General features: G+C 32.2%; 1 protein-coding gene across 2 annotated transcripts; it reads right to left on the reverse strand.

The window, feature by feature from the left end:
* Window positions 1–4,340: 4,340 nt before the first annotated feature.
* On the reverse strand, window positions 4,341–10,442 carry LOC18102254 (lipase). 2 transcript variants are annotated; one of them, XM_006377993.3, is made up of 11 exons: window positions 10,254–10,442; window positions 10,104–10,175; window positions 9,785–9,873; window positions 9,626–9,691; window positions 9,492–9,539; window positions 9,279–9,346; window positions 7,579–7,651; window positions 7,330–7,491; window positions 5,321–5,515; window positions 4,857–4,945; window positions 4,341–4,731 (listed from the first exon to the last, which is right to left on the reverse strand). In XM_006377993.3, the coding sequence occupies exons 1-11, from the start codon at window positions 10,273–10,275 to the stop codon at window positions 4,524–4,526; spliced, it is 1,092 nt and encodes a 363-aa protein (XP_006378055.2). In that variant the 5' UTR covers window positions 10,276–10,442; the 3' UTR covers window positions 4,341–4,523. The 2 variants fall into 2 exon arrangements, with proteins under 2 accessions (XP_006378055.2, XP_052312649.1); XM_052456689.1 differs by lacking the exon at window positions 9,785–9,873 and having other exon boundaries at window positions 10,254–10,433.
* Window positions 10,443–19,202: the final 8,760 nt, after the last annotated feature.

Here is a 19,202-nt window from a genome sequence, read left to right on the forward strand (position 1 = left end):
ATAAAAAAAATAATTGAAAAAACCGATTAAACTGATTAGAAATTTTAAAAAACCGATTGGTTCGATTCGGTTTTGATTTTATAAACCTGAAACAAAAAAACCGAATCAAAACCGGTCAGTTTGAAACCCAAACCAAAAATAACCGAGCCAAACTAAAAAAAACTAGTTTTTATTTTAAAATAACTTAACCGAACCAAAATTGCTCAGTTTAAACTAATTTAGATTAAGTTTTAATTTTAAAAAAATTAATTTAATTATTTTTTTAATAATAACCAAATCAAACAAAAATTAATCACTTCTAAAAATAAAAATAAAAATAAAAATAAACAAAATCGTGGTACCGGTAAAGTTAGAAAAAAGTTAAAGGAAACTGGGCAGTCCTGTTCGATGGGACCGGTAAAAGTGCAACCACATTGCCCTGTGAGATGGGACTGGTGATTGAAATCCAGATTGCCCTGCCCTGTGAGAAGGGACCGGTATGCGAGGAAATGGTGTCCCCTTGTTAGGGACAGAATTGATTAATAAATGATTTAATCATTGATTAAATAGACGCTTAGTAAATTATTTAAAAATATTATGTTGTTGTAATACTTGCTGTGCAAAAAAATAATTTGCTTCAATTTCAACTAATTTCCAGGATCAAGACCATCGGGTAGACTTTAGTAGCTTGGATATTTCTCTTTTGTATAAGTTAATTACATGTAATCATGAAAGTACTAAGCATGTTATTTTGGAAAAGAATATAATTGTAATTATATTCCACTCTTTTGTAATATCTCAGGGTATTCAAATTAAATGTTAAATCATGTCAAGAATAAATTTAAATTTTTTATTGGACTTAATCGTACATGTAGATATGTTTTTTTAAAATAATTTACTTGGATTTTCATATGCGTAATTGTGCAATAAATTTGGTTGTTACACTTGCATTGAGTTTTAGGATTTGTTATTTTATTTGTTTTAAAACATAATCTTTGTATTTGTGGTCATATGTTAGACCATTAAGTTTTTATTTCTTTGTGTGGACTTTATAAATACCATTTTGAAATGGAATGTAAGGGCTACAAACCTTGTTGTATGAATTATATGTGTGTTTTGAGATGATTCTCACACATTGGTTCTTGAAATAACTCAAAATTGACTTTTTAAAAAATAATTGTCTTTGTGACGTCGCTTTTTATACTTCTCCTTCGCAATTCATTATAATCATTGGGTGGAGGTTTTATTCCAATACTTTTTGGTGTCTCAGTACAAGTAATCGTTGTGTCAAACTTCTATCTTAAATTTGATTTTTAGCTTTCTCAGGTCTATGTCAATCTTCATTGTGAGTTACGTGATTGCATGATCATGGGGTTCGCATCACCCCAAAAGTGGAGTAAGGTTGAGCGGTCAGTCGTCAAAAGCACAAAACTAAAATGAAACACATTTCTGCAAAAGCTATGATATGTGCACAGACATGCAAAAACATACTTGGAGACCTCAAAAATTGCCTATGGTTGGCCGTAAGTAGTTAAAAGCGTAAGATTATAAAAAAAATATTGTTTCAGCAAAAGATATTATTTTTTAATGAGCCTATAAAAACATACCTTGAGGCCCAAAAAGTTGCTTAAGGTTGGCTGATAGGGCATCGAAAGAGCAAAATTATGAAGAAAAAAAACATTTCTGCAAAAATGTCGGGCTATTGTTTGCTCTTCAAGCTCAACAATATCGCACTTAAGCATGATCAAGTCCAATTCCATTGTGTATTCTTCTACGGTCAATCCAGATTGCATCAAATTATGAATCTTGAGAAAAGTCTCTTACATATAGTGTTTAGTTAAGAATCCCTCTCAATATCCTTTTTCATCTTCTCCTAAGACTTGATCTTACTTCTGCCCTCACGAGCCCTTTGCTTCTTAAAATTCTCTCATTATAAGGAAGCATATTTTCTAAGTTTAAGAGCCATTAACTTCACTTTTCTATCAGGATACTCTTTGAAATAAAAAATCCTCTCACTAGTTTGAAACCAATCAATGAAATTGCCCGGTTGTATTTTCCCCTCAAATTCAGGAGTATCAATTCTCACGTCAAAATCTTGATAAGCTTAGTCTTCTATGCCTTCTTTATTGATGTTGAGAAGAACAACTGTCACTAGCATCATGGTATGGTCTGCGATGGAAAGGATTGACACCCCCTTCATTATTGTTAGAGGAACTAAGTTCAGTATTATTCTTATCATCATCGTCACGATTCTTATATCGTTCAAGACATTCTTAGAGGTGCTTGATTTACCTTCTCATTTAATCCATTTCAAGAGCATGGATGTCCTTCTTGAATTCTTGCACATGACACCCGCGAACAGCCATGGTTGTAAATCCAAAGCTCTTATACCAATTTGATATCATAAAGGTATGGAAATCATAAAGGTGTAAGTCACTCACACAAATGATAATTTTTACTCATCACTCTACGGTACAAAACCAAAGAGATACATAAATAAATAACAAACTCGCCACTTTAGAGAGATGGAATGATACAATCCAAGAAAGAGTTGAATAATAAAATTCAGACTCTAGTGTAACTGTACATGTTCTCCAGTTTTATACTATCAAGTATAACTCTCAATCCAATCGTTTGATTGAACTGAAATTTAACCAAGAGTTTTCAGACATATTTTTCTACATCAAGTTAAAATTTAACCAAGGCAAGATGACAGAATTTAATAGATGCAATATGATTTTGTTATTTGTTGCTTTTTGACTTGTGAACTTTTTATTTGGAGAGGATTCTTTTTTTTTTCTCCCTAAGATAAGGCATTTGAAGAGGATTCCTTTCCTAATAATGAAAGGATATTCCAAAGCTAATTTTAAGGCTTTTTCTAATTCTACAAGGATCTTTAATGGGCATCAATATAGTTTTCAAGTGTAGCAAGGATTCCTTCAATGTTCAAAAATCTTTTTTTACAAGGATTCTTAGGCTGATTTTTTCTATTGTATATTTTTACGCTAACAAGCATAATTTTTTATTCAACCGTTGGATATAGCTAAAATTTTATCAGACGTTTCCAGAGGTCCTATTTTATATCATGTTAAAAGTTTAGATCAATCCAACATCGAGAAGGCCTTGCAATAAGATCCAGGAGCTCATGTGTGGGATTTATATTAATTTCCTAATTGATTTAAGATATTTTTTCCTATTTTATTTAGAACTTTTATTATTATTTTTTTCAGAATTGTTTACGATGTCTTTCATTTATTATAAATAGGGTTATTAGAGTGTACTTAGGTTTTTTAGTTTTCAATCATGATGTTTTGAATAAACTAGTGTTTTGCATAATGCAACATTTTTCTCTTTGTTTAAACAAACAATTGAACTTATCAAAGTATAACTGACTTTATGGTGTTCTTCCTTATACTTCTTATTCACGAATTGGTATTCATAGGGTGGGGTTTCTTATTCAAATAGTGTTGGTGTCGGGTACATGTTTTCATTGTTTCATATTCTTACGAGACTTGTTTCAGCTTTTCGGGATTCATTATCAATCTTGTTATAGGTTGCGTGATCATGATATTCGCATAACAGAGTTAAGGAATAAGTCCACCACTCATAGAGAAGATGCAAAACTTGATATTGTGCCAAAAAGCAAGTTAAAAGACTCTATTCAAATTTTATCAAAAGATCTCAATACATGATTTGATTCAATTATATATAATTGGAACAATCTTCTAAGTCTAGGTGATGTGAATCTCATGATCATGCGATTATGTAACTTACAACAAAAATCGATGACACAAACCTGGAAAAGTTAAAAATCAAATTTAAGGATAAAATGTATAACATAACAATTATCTTGAACTGAGAGCCAACATTTTTGGAAATAAACCCCCCACCCAACAATGATAACAAATCCTGACCAAGAAATATAAAGATTGATGCTAGACAATTATTCTTCAATAAATTGATTTTCAATTCATTTAAAAATCAAGATATTAGAATCTTCTAAAACATGCAATTCAAAGAGTTTTTTTCTTCTTTTTTTTTTTGGATAAGGATTAAAAAAAATTTCTCCGTTACCTTTTAAAAAGGTATTACCAAATAAAATACAAAAGCTTGAATAATATAAAAACAATTTAATTGTTTCTAAAGTTATTCTTTTCTGTACTGCTTCATATTTGGATTTGCTGATAATATTTTCATTTTTTATTTATTTGTTTCTTATTTAGGTTTAAGAGAGCCTCTCTCCAGAATATGCCCATACTTTCTTCTTTGTTGCTTTAGGTTAGGTGGGGTTGTGTCCCCCTTTCCAAGCTGTGCAGTGTTTGTTTTTTTGTTGTTTTTTTTTTTTTGTTAATATACTCCCCTTATAAAAAATATAAATAAAAAAGATTTAGATGTACAAATCAATCTATATACAGAACGCCCCCCTCGACAGTGGTCATCAGCTACACGATGGGCTCGGAATATAAAATCAAGAAAAACCTACTTGGGGAAGAGTTCACAAGTGGCCTCTCAGCCACCTTGCAGGAGAACCCAAATTCTGAATTCTACATACGATCTCCACCAATGTTTGTCTCTGTTTTCATTCTCAGAATAGAAGAATCTCTGGAAAAAACAATATTTCCTTTGACGTCCATTTTTCCGTACTCTTTGGCAAGAGAATCCATCACGATTCCACAAGATCTCCATGTCTCACACATCAGCTCAACACCAAAATAAACTAAATGATCTGCAATACTGTTCCCTGCCACCGACCTGCACAAAAAATTCAATGCTGAAGAGCTTGTAGCAACGTTTTGGGAGAAGAGTCTCTCTTAAACTGTGTTAACTATATATTAATTTCTACATATCCCAAATATCATTTACGCGGGGAAGGTCACCTGCTACAGTCTGGGTCTTCACCAGAACCATCACAGACCTTCTCCACTTCATAAACCAGACTTCCCACTCCAATGTTATGAAGCCAAACCTGCAATTAAGAGAAAGGTTATTACTGTTTTAAAAAGCTGAAGAAACCTAGTGCATGCGCATGATTCCCAAGGAACTTTTCTGTGCGGCTGTAAAGTTAGATGAGACTTGACTGGGTACAGATTGCCTATATCCAAAATCTCACGATTCAAGGACAAGGCTGAATTATCAGAAGGCTAAATTGCACAAGTGCATATTTTAATAGAAGATCCAACATGTCCAAGCAAAGTATCAACATCAATGGATTGATTTATAGCTGTGCAGACTTTTTAAAAATGGAATTATCAGAAAATTCACATGCCTTGACTATATATCCATTGCATTGCAAGCTTAATACTAAATCCATCAATCATTCACCTGAGAAAGCAAATGTTACCTCTCTTGGGAAGTGATGGTATGTCTTTTGAGGGAAATAACGATAGTATGGAGGTAGATGTGGTACAATATCATGGTCATTTGTGACTCGGATTGTGTTTGGCACAAGTTGACTGTAGTAAGATGCAAAAGCTGCATTGCCAACCCGAGGCTGTCCAAATGTCATAACCTGAACATTCTTGGCTTCAGTATTAACCTGGAGATAGATAAATGCATGTTCAATACCATTTCAAAGGCATCAACAGCCAAACGTTGCAAATAAAATACAATAGTAATAATATGGAAGTAAAGTCACACAAAATGTAGAATATAAAATGCATTAATAATATTCCAGGCTATAATTCAACTTTGGTACTTCTTGTCAACCGTCTCAATCCAGACAGCTTACACCATAGCTTCCTGTTATATTATTATTTAAGTAGATATCAATAATGAATTCTGATATGTAAATTCTGATTGAGTATATTTTAAGTTAAGATAATATCACGCTATATTAAAATAAATGACTACCTTAATGTATGGATAACTGTAAATATGTGGTGACATCGTAATACTTCTGATTGTATTGTCATTTCTCTGTGAGTATTGGTTGCATGAGCCAAATGTAGTTTGGATTGTATTGCAGATTTTAACTCGAGACAAATTTTTTTAGATAAGACCTCCGTACAAGGAAAACTTTACTGAAATTTTATTAAATTAGATAAATTCATTATTTTAAATGGTAGATCCATTGCATGGTTAATATGCTTGTGTATTGTACTATGGGTGTTATAAGTTATGTCAAAATTGTTAAAGTAGGATATAGACAAGGCAGTTCCAAAAAAATAAAAATAAAAAGATTCACTTCTTTTACCATAATGATTGTTCGCAGGGGTGTTTAAAAAAATCAATCAATCGAGAAAAACAAAAAAAAAACCGAATACCGAAGCGAGAAAACAAACTGAGAAAAAAACAATTTAAAAATAAGAAAAAGCATTTGATCCAGTCCGGTTTTGGTTTCAAAAAACTAAAACCAAGTAAACAAGTTCAACCAAAATTGAACTAACTGTCAAAAAATAAAGTATAAATAGAAAGTTTTCACCTAACCCTAAATCACTACTGTAGCCTCCCTCCACCTCCCCCTGCCCTATCTCTAGTTCTACCCTATCACTTTCCCCATTAGCCTATCTTCCTTCCACCCTCTGATTCACTTGAAGAAAATCTCTTAAGTTACTCCAGTCCTCAGCTTCTTCATTAAATAATCCTTCACTGGCTCCTCTTTTCTTCAATTTTAGTGCTAGTGCAAGCACCAGTAGACCCACTGCCATGGACTTTTGGCATTACATTACAGCCTGTACAAGAAACCATGATCGATGTATGGAAGGCATTCTATATTCTACTAGACTGAACATAGCAGCTTCACAGTGTATTGTCCTTCTTGCATAGCGTGGCCTTCTCTCTATATCCAAGCTTGATGGCTAAATGATTATACTTTATTTGCTTTTATGTGTGACATGATCCAATGGGTTCTTAATTTGATTGATATTTTTTGTTGCAAACCCTGGATTTTTAGTGCTATTTGTTGAATCTTGAAACTTGACAGGTATAAATATTTTTCCGTTGCTTCATTTTGGTTAATTACCTTTCCTTCTATTTGGAGATTCAAATGGAACAGTTCAGGCAGATTAGGGAAATGTTGGGAAATTTGAAGGCTTTGATGGTATTGGATTTTCTAGTTTTTAAAGCAAAAAAACCAACGCAGACCGAACCGATCCGATTTGGTTTGAATCGATTTTCGATTCGGTCCAGGTAATTTTTTTCAGAAATTAAAAAACCGGGTTTAGATGGATTTTTTGGCCCAAACCAAACCAAACCTAACTGGGTTTTGAACACCCCTTGTTGTGTTTTAAAATACTATAATAAAGTGAGGGGCGCTACAGCGCCAGACTAGAAAATCCACAATTCAACACCTATGAAAATTTGTTCGTGTGTGATATGTGCTTGTTTCAAGAAATGGTCACTCATAATTACCACCAAATCAAGTCCGCAAAATGCTGCCATGGCTCCTCCCATTGAATGCCCTGTCACGATGATATTAAGATCTCCATAATACTTCTTTGCTCTTTCGACTGCATTTAGAATTCCAGGTCGAATTGTTGTATTGTGATATGCAGAATAAAACCCATGGTGCACCTGAAACCAAAAAAAAGGAAAAAGGAATGAATTATGAACTCCCGCATAAACCCAATCAACAAATTCAGAGAGACTTGAAATTCACACCATTGCATCAGGCATGCCCGGGTAATTTATATCAAGTTGTTTCCAGTACAAGTCTTCAATCCAATTCTGTATGCTGTCAATATGCAATTAAACCACATTAAAAAGCAGTCAACAATAGTTCCAACAACTGACCTAACCAACTTAGACCTAATTCAGAAAGAGATGGAATCAAATTCGCATCAAGTTCTTTCTGCACTATCTGTGAGCATCAAGAACTTAATAGATTTTGCCCCTAATAAGAACCACGATACTAATCAAGCACACATCACACATAAGCAACAAGGATAATCAAGCATCAAAGACTTGTAGTTGTTTGTTGGATTCTTGTCTCAAGGACCAAACAATCAAAACATAAGACATCAAATTCAGCATGGAGGTTCTTATGGTGGCATGTAGCTTAAGTTACAAAAACAATGCTTGTCACTTTTACACCTTTCATCAATATTTGGCCGATGAAATATATACACACAAATCACATTGATTTAAATACACTACTGATGAGAACCAACAAGCACCATGAAAAGATCCATTAGGGGTATTAATTGGACTAATTACAAGGCCAAGAGCCAAGAAAATTAAAGAGGCGGTTTTGAGCTTAATTTTTTTTCTAATATACAGTTTTAAGTTAACAAACATAACTTTCGATCCAACCATTAGATTAGACTAAAATTTTACCAGAAGATTCAAGAGACCTTTTCTATAGGATTAAAATTTCATAGCAATCAGAGCTCAAAAGGGCCTTACAACAAAAACCAAAAGCTATTATGCGAGAATTGTATTATTTTTCTAATTGGTTTATGATTATCTTTCCTTTTGATTTAAGAATTCCAAAAAGGCAAGGATTCCTTTTTATCTTTGGACAATCTAGGCGACAATTTTTACATATTCAACAAAGACAACTTGGAATTGTCAAAGTTTCCATGTTGATGAAGGATTCTAAGTTAGCAGCTTTTCCAAGTCAAAGTTTCCATGTGGATGAAGGATTCAAAGTCAGCAGCTTTTCCATGTTTTTCAAGGACATTAAAAGTCAGCACGTTGAGCATTATTTGAAAGGATTACTTATTAAGGTATAACTAACATTGTGACGTCTTCGCATACTTCGAGTTTTCGATTCGTTATATTCAACGGGTCCAAGTTCAATTTTTTATAATACTTTTGGTTCTTAGGTACAAAGTTATTTTTGGCTCAAGGTTTTGTATTCAAACTTGATTTTTGGTTTTCCGGGTTTTTCATCTACTTCGTTATGGGTTTCTGGATTTTTATATCCACGGAATTCGCATCATGTTCTTTCTTGCGTGAGTTCAAGGGTTCTTACCCTCTGATTTGCATCAACTACCAAAACTTTCCATGTGCAAAGAACTCAATACAACATTAACCAATCAATTTTCTGGATACTACAAAATTTTTTGCATGTATAGGACTGCTGATATTGACATAAAAGTGTGTGATTTTGTTCCGTTGTGAGCATGCCATGCATTACTGTTTCGAATGTTCATTACGCAACATAAGAATAATATTTTGATATTTTCACCATCTAACATTTGTGTTTTATATCCTCTGGAGAGTCTGCATAGCTCAGTTGACTACACAGCTGGCTAGCAGAAATTGCGAGCAACCCCCTATAACAGTTAATTTAAGAATCGGGTTTCATTGACAAGGTAAGCATAATTGAACCAACATAATATACGCATATGACAAACCTGTGTTCCTGAGTTCCTCTGAAGGCGATGACTATAGCATTAAGATCCTTTGCAACTCCAACAAATGACTATATCCAGTCATCATAGCATCAGAATTTTTGACAAAAGAGCACCACAAAAAACAAACCTATGAGTTATAATATCAGAATAAAGCAAAGGATATCAGGATTCATTCTCTTAAATCAATATATGCAAGTCATAATAAATGCACACCTGTAAGCAGTGCTCAACATCAACAAGCAGCTCTATAATGTCAAATCCCTGTTTCCACACAAAGATTTATCAGTCCAATTTTGAAAGAATGAAAACCTGATTGAAATTGAAAATGTTACAACTAATAAGAGTACCGCAGTCAAACCAGAACACCTCGGGCATGTCCAAGTAAAAAGTTGTGTCAAATCTGACATATATACCTGCAGCCACAAAGCTTCTTTTAGTCACCAAATCATATAAATCTTTAAAAACCCCGTTCCGGTTCATACTGGTCTTGAGTTTTGTGTTATTACCGCAGAGGCATACTCAACCAATATTGTTGCAAGAGAGTGATTGTAAGCGGTTAGATGATTATCTGCGTGCTTATGCTCGGCCATAAGTTCTGCAGCAAATAATAAAACCCCTTACAATTTCTACTCCAACAAACCTCAATCTTTTCGTATATTTGCATAATAACAAGTAGAAAAAAAATATATCAACTAATATATATTCCATGCCCAAAAATCTTAAAAAAAATTGAATTGATCACACAATCTTGACCTAAAATCTTGTGCAATTACCCTTGACAGAAACAAGAGAGCAATAAATAAATGTATTAATTCATAAAATTACCTCTTCCACAAGAGAAAGCAAGCAGACATACAAAAATCGCCAAAATAAACCACCTCCTTTTCCCCATATACTCTGCAGTGATAACCCATAACAATCCATTAAAATCAAAACACACAAGCTAAATGAAAAACAAAAATTAAGCAAAAGGACCTGGTGGACCCGCTATCACCATGAATTCAGAGCTCCGATTTTAGGGTCTCCGGCGACCGTACGATTATATTAGACGGAAAGACTGCAGCCTTGTCGTGTTTTTGGATAAAATAGAGTTCGTAGCGTAAAATAATTTGATTAATTGAGGAAAAAGATAAGGAAACACTGATTGAGAGAGAGAGGGGGGGGGTAATAATATAAGAGCAAAAACGAATGTAGTTTGGTTTCCTTCGATTGTTTATTACCTATACTACCCTTTTCACTTTTCTGGTTTCCATCTCAGTTTGGGATTCTAAGGACATGTTATGGTAATTTCAAGTTACCCTTCATTTTTTTTTTTAAATATTTCTTGAACCTTACACGTTTGCGGTTTGCCCTTGTCAAATGTCAAGACCCATACTGATGATGCATTTTCCAAACGACTTGTCAAGGAGCGACGTTCTCCCCTCTTTCGTCACCTCAGAGTCCAGTGCCCCTGCGCCGTTGGGGAGCGTTTGGCTCTGCTGTTCAACCTGCTTTTCAGCGAATTTCAAATTTTTTTTATTTTTTTTTTGCTAAAATTGAGTGCGGTTTGTACCTTTTGGATCGTTTTGATATGCTGATATCAAAAATGATTTTTAAAAAATAAAAAAACATCATTGGCATGTATTTCGGCACGAAAAGCTATTTGAAAAGCAACCACTACCACACTTCCAAACACGCTATTAAGACTGAAGGCGGAGCGAAGTGCGTGAGTATCGTTCTTTTCAGACGCCAGTTTCTATTGAATGCCCTGCTTGAGGAATAGGAATAGGATTTTCTTAATCTCAATTATCTATCTTATATAGTTATTAAATCATATGTTATTCGAATATGCTAATGAACATTGTATGTGACAAAACCAAAGGTTATCCTTGCAATCTTTAAATAATTAGTGTATATGTAATGTAGTCAATCAGTTGATTACATTGCAATAACTATGTTCATATAAATATATTTAATTTATTAAAAGTTTATTTATTTTTAATATTCATCATATATTTGATTAATAAATTTAATATTTATTAATAAATCTAGAGTAAATATAAATTTATGTGGAAAAAAAATAATTTACAAATAAAATTATAAAGTTATTATAATTATGAGATTCTTATTGCATCAAATGATTATTTCTAAAATGTTCATGATCAATGTTATATTAAGACTGGATATTAATTAAAGTTGTTGAGACTGATATATATTTTATTATTTTCTATATGAAATAAAGCAATTGTTCTCACAACTTAAGGTATGAGGAATACCTAGAACTAATATATAGGTGTCAAATGACATGTACACTAAACCGACTTGCATGAGAATTCTATATGCAGAGGTCATTTGTGTTTATGGAAAGACTCACGTGACGACTGTATAAGTGATTCTTAGACTTGAGATCATTAAGTTATCTTTATATAAGGAGTATTATGTTTTGATCTTGTTACACGTTATCCTAATCAAGAGTAACAAATGGACAGATATTGAATATAACATAAATTATATAAAGGTCTTTAAATAATCAAGAGATTATTCATCAGCCTAGGTGGATTAAAAAAAATATTTCATTTGTTCTCAAATAGTATTGATTGTAAATCATTGCATAAGGTGGAATGAGATTTGAAAAGACTTTCAAATCTTGTTCAAATAATCAATGACTATGGAGTTTAGAAAAAATATTATTTAACATAATAGACACATTACATGCTATAATATCTAAATCAGAATATTATTGATGAAGGAACAATAATTACACTAAGAAATTAGTTATTGAAAGGTTAAGTTAAACTACTTATAACTTTTCTAATATTTGAGGGATCATGACAGGTTGTTAGACATTGTACTTAATCTTCAAATATAAATCAATCAATTGTTGCAACAATTGATAATAAATTAATTTATTAAATTAATTTATTTCTATTTTTTTAGGATTGTGATTTATATTTGGGTCAACTTATTAGAAAATCTAATGACTCAAATAAATAAGAACCACCGGTTAGAAATAAAAATGAAATGATTAACCATGTGTGATTTTATTGTAAATAAGTTTTAAATATAGGATTAAAGTGTAATTTATATAGAGAATTATAGTTTTAGATATAGAAAACTCAAGTAGGGACTTGATTGAATAAATTTTTTAAATTGTTCTAAAATAATATATGTGATATTATTAAGAGGAGAATTGATATTTTGCTATTTATAGGGTTTTCAAATTTTCTTATAAATAGAATGTTATGCTACTTATTTTCTAATTAGTACAACGTACAAAAACTATGTAAGTTACAAAACACCTAAAAAACATAAAAGAAAAGAGTTAGCATTCAAAGGTATAAATTAATCACTTTCTCCTAAAAGAGTTTAGGAGATTTCTCACTTCTGAATCTTGTAGATTATCATTAGAGGTTGGACACTTGGATGACTTATGGTTTGCGACAACCTAGCATTGAAGCAATTATTCAAAGTCAATAAGAACATCTGATCTTCAAGTAATCTTCGTATAAACCATAAAATCCTCTAGATTTATCTAACATGATCTTAGAACTCTAAAAAAAAAAATTAATTTATTATTCTCATTGCGTATATGTGTTTTGGAAAACTCAATTGTTGTAGCGGAGCAATCGTTAGACAATTAAAGTTGTTGATTGCATGCTTTAATTATTATTATTATTATTATTGGTGTTAATTGCGAATTAAATTTTTGTGCAAAATTATTTTCCCAAAAAAACCTTTTCTCATGATTTTTCAAAAACAAATGGCTACTACTCCGGCCAAATTTGGTTGAAAATTAATAAAAAAAAATAGTTTTAGATGGTTGCAATAGCCATTAGCAGCATTGCTGGCATGCTGGCAACGAACACAGCGGCACCAAATGTTGTTACGCATAATGTCAGCTGGTGCAACACAAGGGCTGCTGCTCTGTGCTGCCACCAAGTACAACGCCAACATTACTTCTGAAGGTTGTCGCTGGCGTGGGCAGCCTATACCATCAGTAGCTGCTGAAAAAGCAAGGAGAAAAAAATAGGGGCAAAATTACAATTCTGCCTTTAAGCTTTGTTTGGGGTTTTTTAGGATATAACTACAACACTACCCCTGTAACTTATATCTAATTACATATAGGTATATTCAGGGCTAAAATTATGATTTTACCCCTCCATATATAAAATAATGATTTTATATTAAGATTAAAATCATAAATTAAATTAATTATAGAATTATTTTTCCTAATTGGATTAATATTGAATTAAAGTATTTAACTCATAAATATTTGAGTTTGGTAATATCCTAATAGGAATAAGATTTAATTTAAAATGCTTAATTATATAATGTTTAGAAAAACAATTTTTCTAAAATAAAACAAGTTTTTAATCCAAAATTTTTTGTATAATTGATCCTAAAATAGTTTAGGATATTAATAAAAATAATATGATTAATTTTTTAAAAAAGAGTTTCAAAGAAAAAATGTAAGGTGATTATATATGTTAAAAAAAAACTAGTTTAGGATTTTAAAAATATAAGGTAATTTTAAAAAAAAATCAAAGAAATAATGTTTCATCGTCAAAACCTTGTAAAACTTTGTCAACAAGGAAGATATTATGAATATCCATTTTCCTTGCATACAAATTCTTATTTTCAACCATTTTATCCCTTTTGAGTTTCAATTGGTCATCGTAAACCTTCTTGGAACATTAAGAAACTACAACCACAAACTTCTCATCCTTCACGAATGAATATATATTCTTAAATCCATCATACATAGTTTTTCTATCATACTGTCAAGATCTACTTAATAATAAGTAATTAGCATGCATAAGAACTACATCACATAATACTTCATCATAATACTTTCCAATGAAAAGGATATAAGAACTTGTTTAAACACCTTTACCTCACCACAATCATTCAATCTATTGCAATTATAAGGAACATGATGTTTAGTGATATGCAAGTTCAATTTATCCACCAAATCCATACTAGTTATATTTGTCCCACTACCACTATCAATTATCATGCTACATACTTTATCCACCAAACATTTCTCTCTCCTCAAATTAGGTCATCAATAAGGAAAATAAGTGGTCAAATTGAATGGTGGTTATGACGCCCCTTCCTTTTAAGTTGTCTATCCACTTTAGTGGTCATATACATCATGTCCTCTAACTCTACTTAATGTTGTAGCCCTCTAATATGGACGGTCTCGCAATTCAGCCCATTTAAAAACCTAGTCATAGTGGCCTCCCTTTCCTCCACTATCTTAGCTCGAATCATCACAACCTTCATCTCTTTATGATAATCATGAATACTCTTAGTATCATAACTTAAACCCTGTAGTTTCTGATACAACTCCCTACAGTAGTGATTAGGCACAAAATGATTTCACATCAAATGCTTCATATTATCCCATTTAGCAATAAATCTCTCCCCATTCCTTTTTTAGAAGTCACAATTTGATCTCACCATATAATTATATAATCAACAAATTCACTTGCCATAAATTTCATATTTTTTTGCTTAGAATAATTATAACAACAAAAAATCTAATCTACATTTTTCTCCTACTCCAAATAAGTCTTGGGATTGTTTTTACCTTGGAAATTATGAATTTTAAGTTTGATAAAGTCCAAATCACCATCAACTTCATCATGATGCCAATAGTTTTGGAAATCCCCTATGGCTGAATTGGCCTCCATGTCTAAACTCATCTTCTCATTGGTTTATAGGTTGTCAAAAACCTTTTGTATGTCTTATGGCCTCATCCTCAAAGTCATCATCCTCACCTCATCATCAAAGTCATCCAAGTTATGGTTTACATGTCGTTTAGGTCTTCTGTCAAAGTTACCTTTTCGATTAGCCCCATTTCTTTATTCATCATTCTTATTATTGTCTTCACACTCTATCCAACATCACATGTACATTACTAATTGCCATTTTAAACCTCTATATCATTTATGTTAGCCTTTGAATCTGAAGTTTGAGGTTGTTTGTCTCCGTAGTTGGTAGTGTTTCACCATTTTCTTTAGCCATTGCGAATCTGCAAAATTCATTAATGGTAAAAAAAAATTGTGTTTCCTCACTCACTCCCTCATAGACTTCTCTCCTGTTTCAATCAAGCCTTCAATTACAAGTAATTTTAATGCCAAAAAGTCTGTATTAATGGCATTTGCAAAGATAATGTCAAGAAGGGGCAAAGACACGACAAGAATAAAGTTTATAATAAGAAAAATATTGATTTAGATCTAATTTGCAATCTGACCTTTTGGATCAAATTTGATAGAAAGCAAACAAAGGTGTTTTTGACGTAGTAACCAACCCAAAAAAACTGAATACATTGATTTTTAATGGTACTAACATGAAATTACAAGGCCTTTCAATTAACGAACATAACATATCATTTTAGACCCAAAATAACATTTTATAGGGTGTAACTTTTTTTTTACTCTAAGAATCAACACAATTAAAACATATAAACATGGACTAACACAAGAAGGAAAAGAAAACTGATCAAAACTAACTTAAGCGATTCTAACCGAAACAAAAAATAAAGAAGAAAAAATTATCGTGGAAATAAATAGATAACAACAAGAAAGATATAACCTGATTGTAGAGTCTAGTTTTGATACCAACTAACACAAACCTCATGGTCACACAACCCACAACAAATATGATAACTTCCCCAAGAAACTCAAATAATCAGGTTTGGTTAAACCTTGACCGAAGGTTAACCTGTAACTAAAAACCAGAAGTATTGGATGATTGCAAATGATGCTACAAGGTCAGTTATACCTTGATAAGTCTGATTTACACTTTGTCCCAGTAAAAAAGAAGAAGTTTGCTCAAGAAAAACTAAATTTCATTAATATCAAAAGGCTACCCAAATTTGCATCAAAACAAGACATGATATAGTCCTAGAATAATAACCCTAATGGTCTCATATTAAATTGCAAATCAATGAGCCTTAACTAAAACTCAACTAAGCACAAGTCTAATGCCTAAAACAAGCCTAGGCATTAATTTTGGACCAAAACATATCCAACAAAAATAAAAAGCTCTAAAACTAAAATATAATTATCCTAAATATTAATTAAAACAATAAATAAATCTTAAGAAATATTCAGATTAATACAAGTTATAGCAAGAACCCTAAAATCATAATGCCTTGTATTGGATCTCTTGTAGTTGAATCTGAAACTTGTATAAGAAAGAGTGTCCCTTTGTGTCGTCTATTAATCATATTTCCTTGCTTAAAAGATGTTATCTTGAATGCTAAAGTTTCTTCCCTTGTTTAGCTGAAAGTATACTTTAAAAAATAAGAAGAAAAGTGGCTGAAATGTCTCATTTAAATAGTCTTTTATAACCTCATTTTTTAATAAGAAAATCCTGCAAAAGAAAGGAAGAAAATAATAAGGATAGTTCTTCAATTCTAGCTGCCTCTTATAATCCATACTAAGGAATAATTCCTTGCATTTAAAGGACAAAATATGATAGAAAATAATTATCATATGTTGTTGCCTCTCTGTTACCATGTTAGGCATGGAATCCTTGCCTAACATGGAAAAACAATATTTCCTCTTCAAGTCAACCTTTGCCGACTCTATGTTTCCCCTTTTAATGTTAGGAAACTTCCTCTTACAAACAACTAAATAGACGTCATCCATGCATCCTAGTTTAGCTAGGATATTTGATAAATCCTTATAGAAAAAGGATCCTAACACCCCAATTAATCCAATCCAACTTTAGACTCCATGTAACCCAAACTTATATACATTAACATAACCAAAATTAGAGTTGATACAAGCTCCCAACAAGCTTATTTTGCTACCCAAATCAGACCCATTCATAGCTGCTCAAATCTTGCCAAGTACAACATTAATGGCTTTGGACTAAACTAGAGGTGATCATTTTCGGTTCGGTTCGGTTTTTATAAAAAAAAGTAACCAAAAAATCAAAAAAAATTAAAAAAAAAACCAAAACGGTTCAAACCGACCGGTTTCAGTTCGGTAAAGTTTTTTAGGACAAAAACCGGCTCAAACCGGTTTGGCTCGATTTTTTCCATTTGGCTCGATTTTTTTCCCGTTTGGCTCGGTTTTTTCCGGGTTTTTTCGGTTTCAGACTTATAAAACCGAAACTGAACTGGTCAGTTTTTCAAAATTTTAATCGGTTTAATCAGTTTTTTTTCACGATTCAGTTTTTTCGGTTATTTTTTTTTCCAGTTTTCTCGGTTTAATCGGTTTTTTGATTTTTTTGCTCACCCCTAGACTGAACCCCTTATCATACACAACCCAAGGCTGACCAAACTCACTCTATGCTAAAACCCTCTCATGGTTCATTGTATTTCAATTGGAAAACCAAGGCAAGAAACAATATTTGCTAAATGGCCTCCCATCTAAGCTGAAACACACAACTGAATGTTCAACATGAAAAATCCAATCTAAATTGTATCAACCCAAGTGTGTGGGCCGATATATTTTGTAAAAAAAATCAAATTATTTTTTTATAAAAATACTATGATGTTGGATCTGTAAACCTGACTTATTAAAAAAAGGCCTAGCCTACGCACTAGGCCTCATAATTTTTTTTATATTAAAAGACAAATGACATGTTGTCTACCCTTTATTTTTTTTTTAAAAAAAAAGACACAAGCGGCGTGTATCCTGCAACCTTAGAATTAGGCTACCGTAGAGTTGCTAAAAATCAAGGCAATGGTGTTTTATGTCCAAAACTTTGATTTTCAACCCTTTTTTTTTTTCTAAATACCATAAAGATCTTGATAAATCTATCAATGCCTCAAATAATCCTAAACTCAACGTGAATAAAAAACATTCTCGAGTTTATATCTACAATCTTAGACGATGAGAACGTTATGAATACCTCAATAAAACTTCTCTCCCTAAATAGAATCTGTTGATACAAAAATCAATTATTTTAATTGTAGGAATTAGTGTCGACTTAAATTTTCTCTCTTGATTATCAGAATTCAATGACTCTCTCCCCCCCCCTTTAAAACTAAAAAATGAAAAAAATTATATCAAAATTGAATTTTAAAAAATTAAAAAGATAAAAAATCAATTATTTAGAAAGTATGACTTAACAAAAAAAAAATTTAGTATTGTTTATTAGCGTGTTAACAGTGTGTTTTCTACGACCAACAGCTGCCTCATTTAGTTTTTTTCTTTAATAATAATTAGACCATGTCAATAGAAGACATGAAAACAAGCGATATATTTTCTTGACTTCTAAGTCTGTCAATATCTCTGGATTTATCTCCTTTCTGATTTTTATTTTCTTCCTTTTGATATGGTTAAGGGCTTGACCATATTCTTCTCGAGTGTTAATAGTTTACTGAGTGCTTGATTCCCCAGCTACTTTTGAAATCACAAAAAGATCATCAGCATTGCAAGTATTCTGTCTGGACCGTTTGATCGCCATATCAAAGGGGGTAAATGCTATAAAACATCGATTTTATTGGGCTATTCTTGTTCAAACCTTTTGTGATTCTTCTTCACCAAAATTGCAAGGGAACTTATTAGCTGCATTTCATAGATTGATGGTGAAATCACCCTAAGGTAAATCAGTTTAGTCATTTTGACTTCGTATTCTGCTTGGTTTTTTCCCTTAGATGAATGCATGATTCTCGTTTTGCCCAATGCTTCTGGAATGTCCTGATTATTGTAGACCCTGAATCGGATGTTCATCATTAATGGTTGTCCTGGATTCAGGCTTTTGTGGAGCACTATTGCTTGGAGCAACAGTTCATATCAGTTTCTGGGCAACAAATACCAGAGCAAGCAGCTCGGAGCAATCGATGCTAGGTAAATAATTTGACCTTTCCAACGCTTTCTGAACTCTCTCTTCTGAAACTCATCGTTACCTCTTTCTTTCTAACCAGTGACTTGCCGGAGATTTTTGGCAGTGCTTTGTATTTGTGCCACCAATAAGGAT

Source organism: Populus trichocarpa, chromosome 10, assembly GCF_000002775.5.
Source record: "Populus trichocarpa isolate Nisqually-1 chromosome 10, P.trichocarpa_v4.1, whole genome shotgun sequence".
Taxonomy (NCBI): Eukaryota; Viridiplantae; Streptophyta; class Magnoliopsida; order Malpighiales; family Salicaceae; genus Populus; species Populus trichocarpa.

Bases quoted from the DNA above. Each gene is read 5' to 3' on its own strand.
- LOC18102254 (XM_006377993.3), bottom strand. From the start codon at position 10,275: ATGGTGATAGCGGGTCCACCAG. The intron at 9,540-9,625 runs GTACTCTTATTA...GTGTGGAAACAG, and splicing joins GGTGTTCTGGTTTGACTGCG to GGATTTGACATTATAGAGCT. The intron at 5,516-7,329 runs GTAATTATGAGT...ATCTATCTCCAG, and splicing joins TTTGCGGACTTGATTTGGTG to GTTAATACTGAAGCCAAGAA.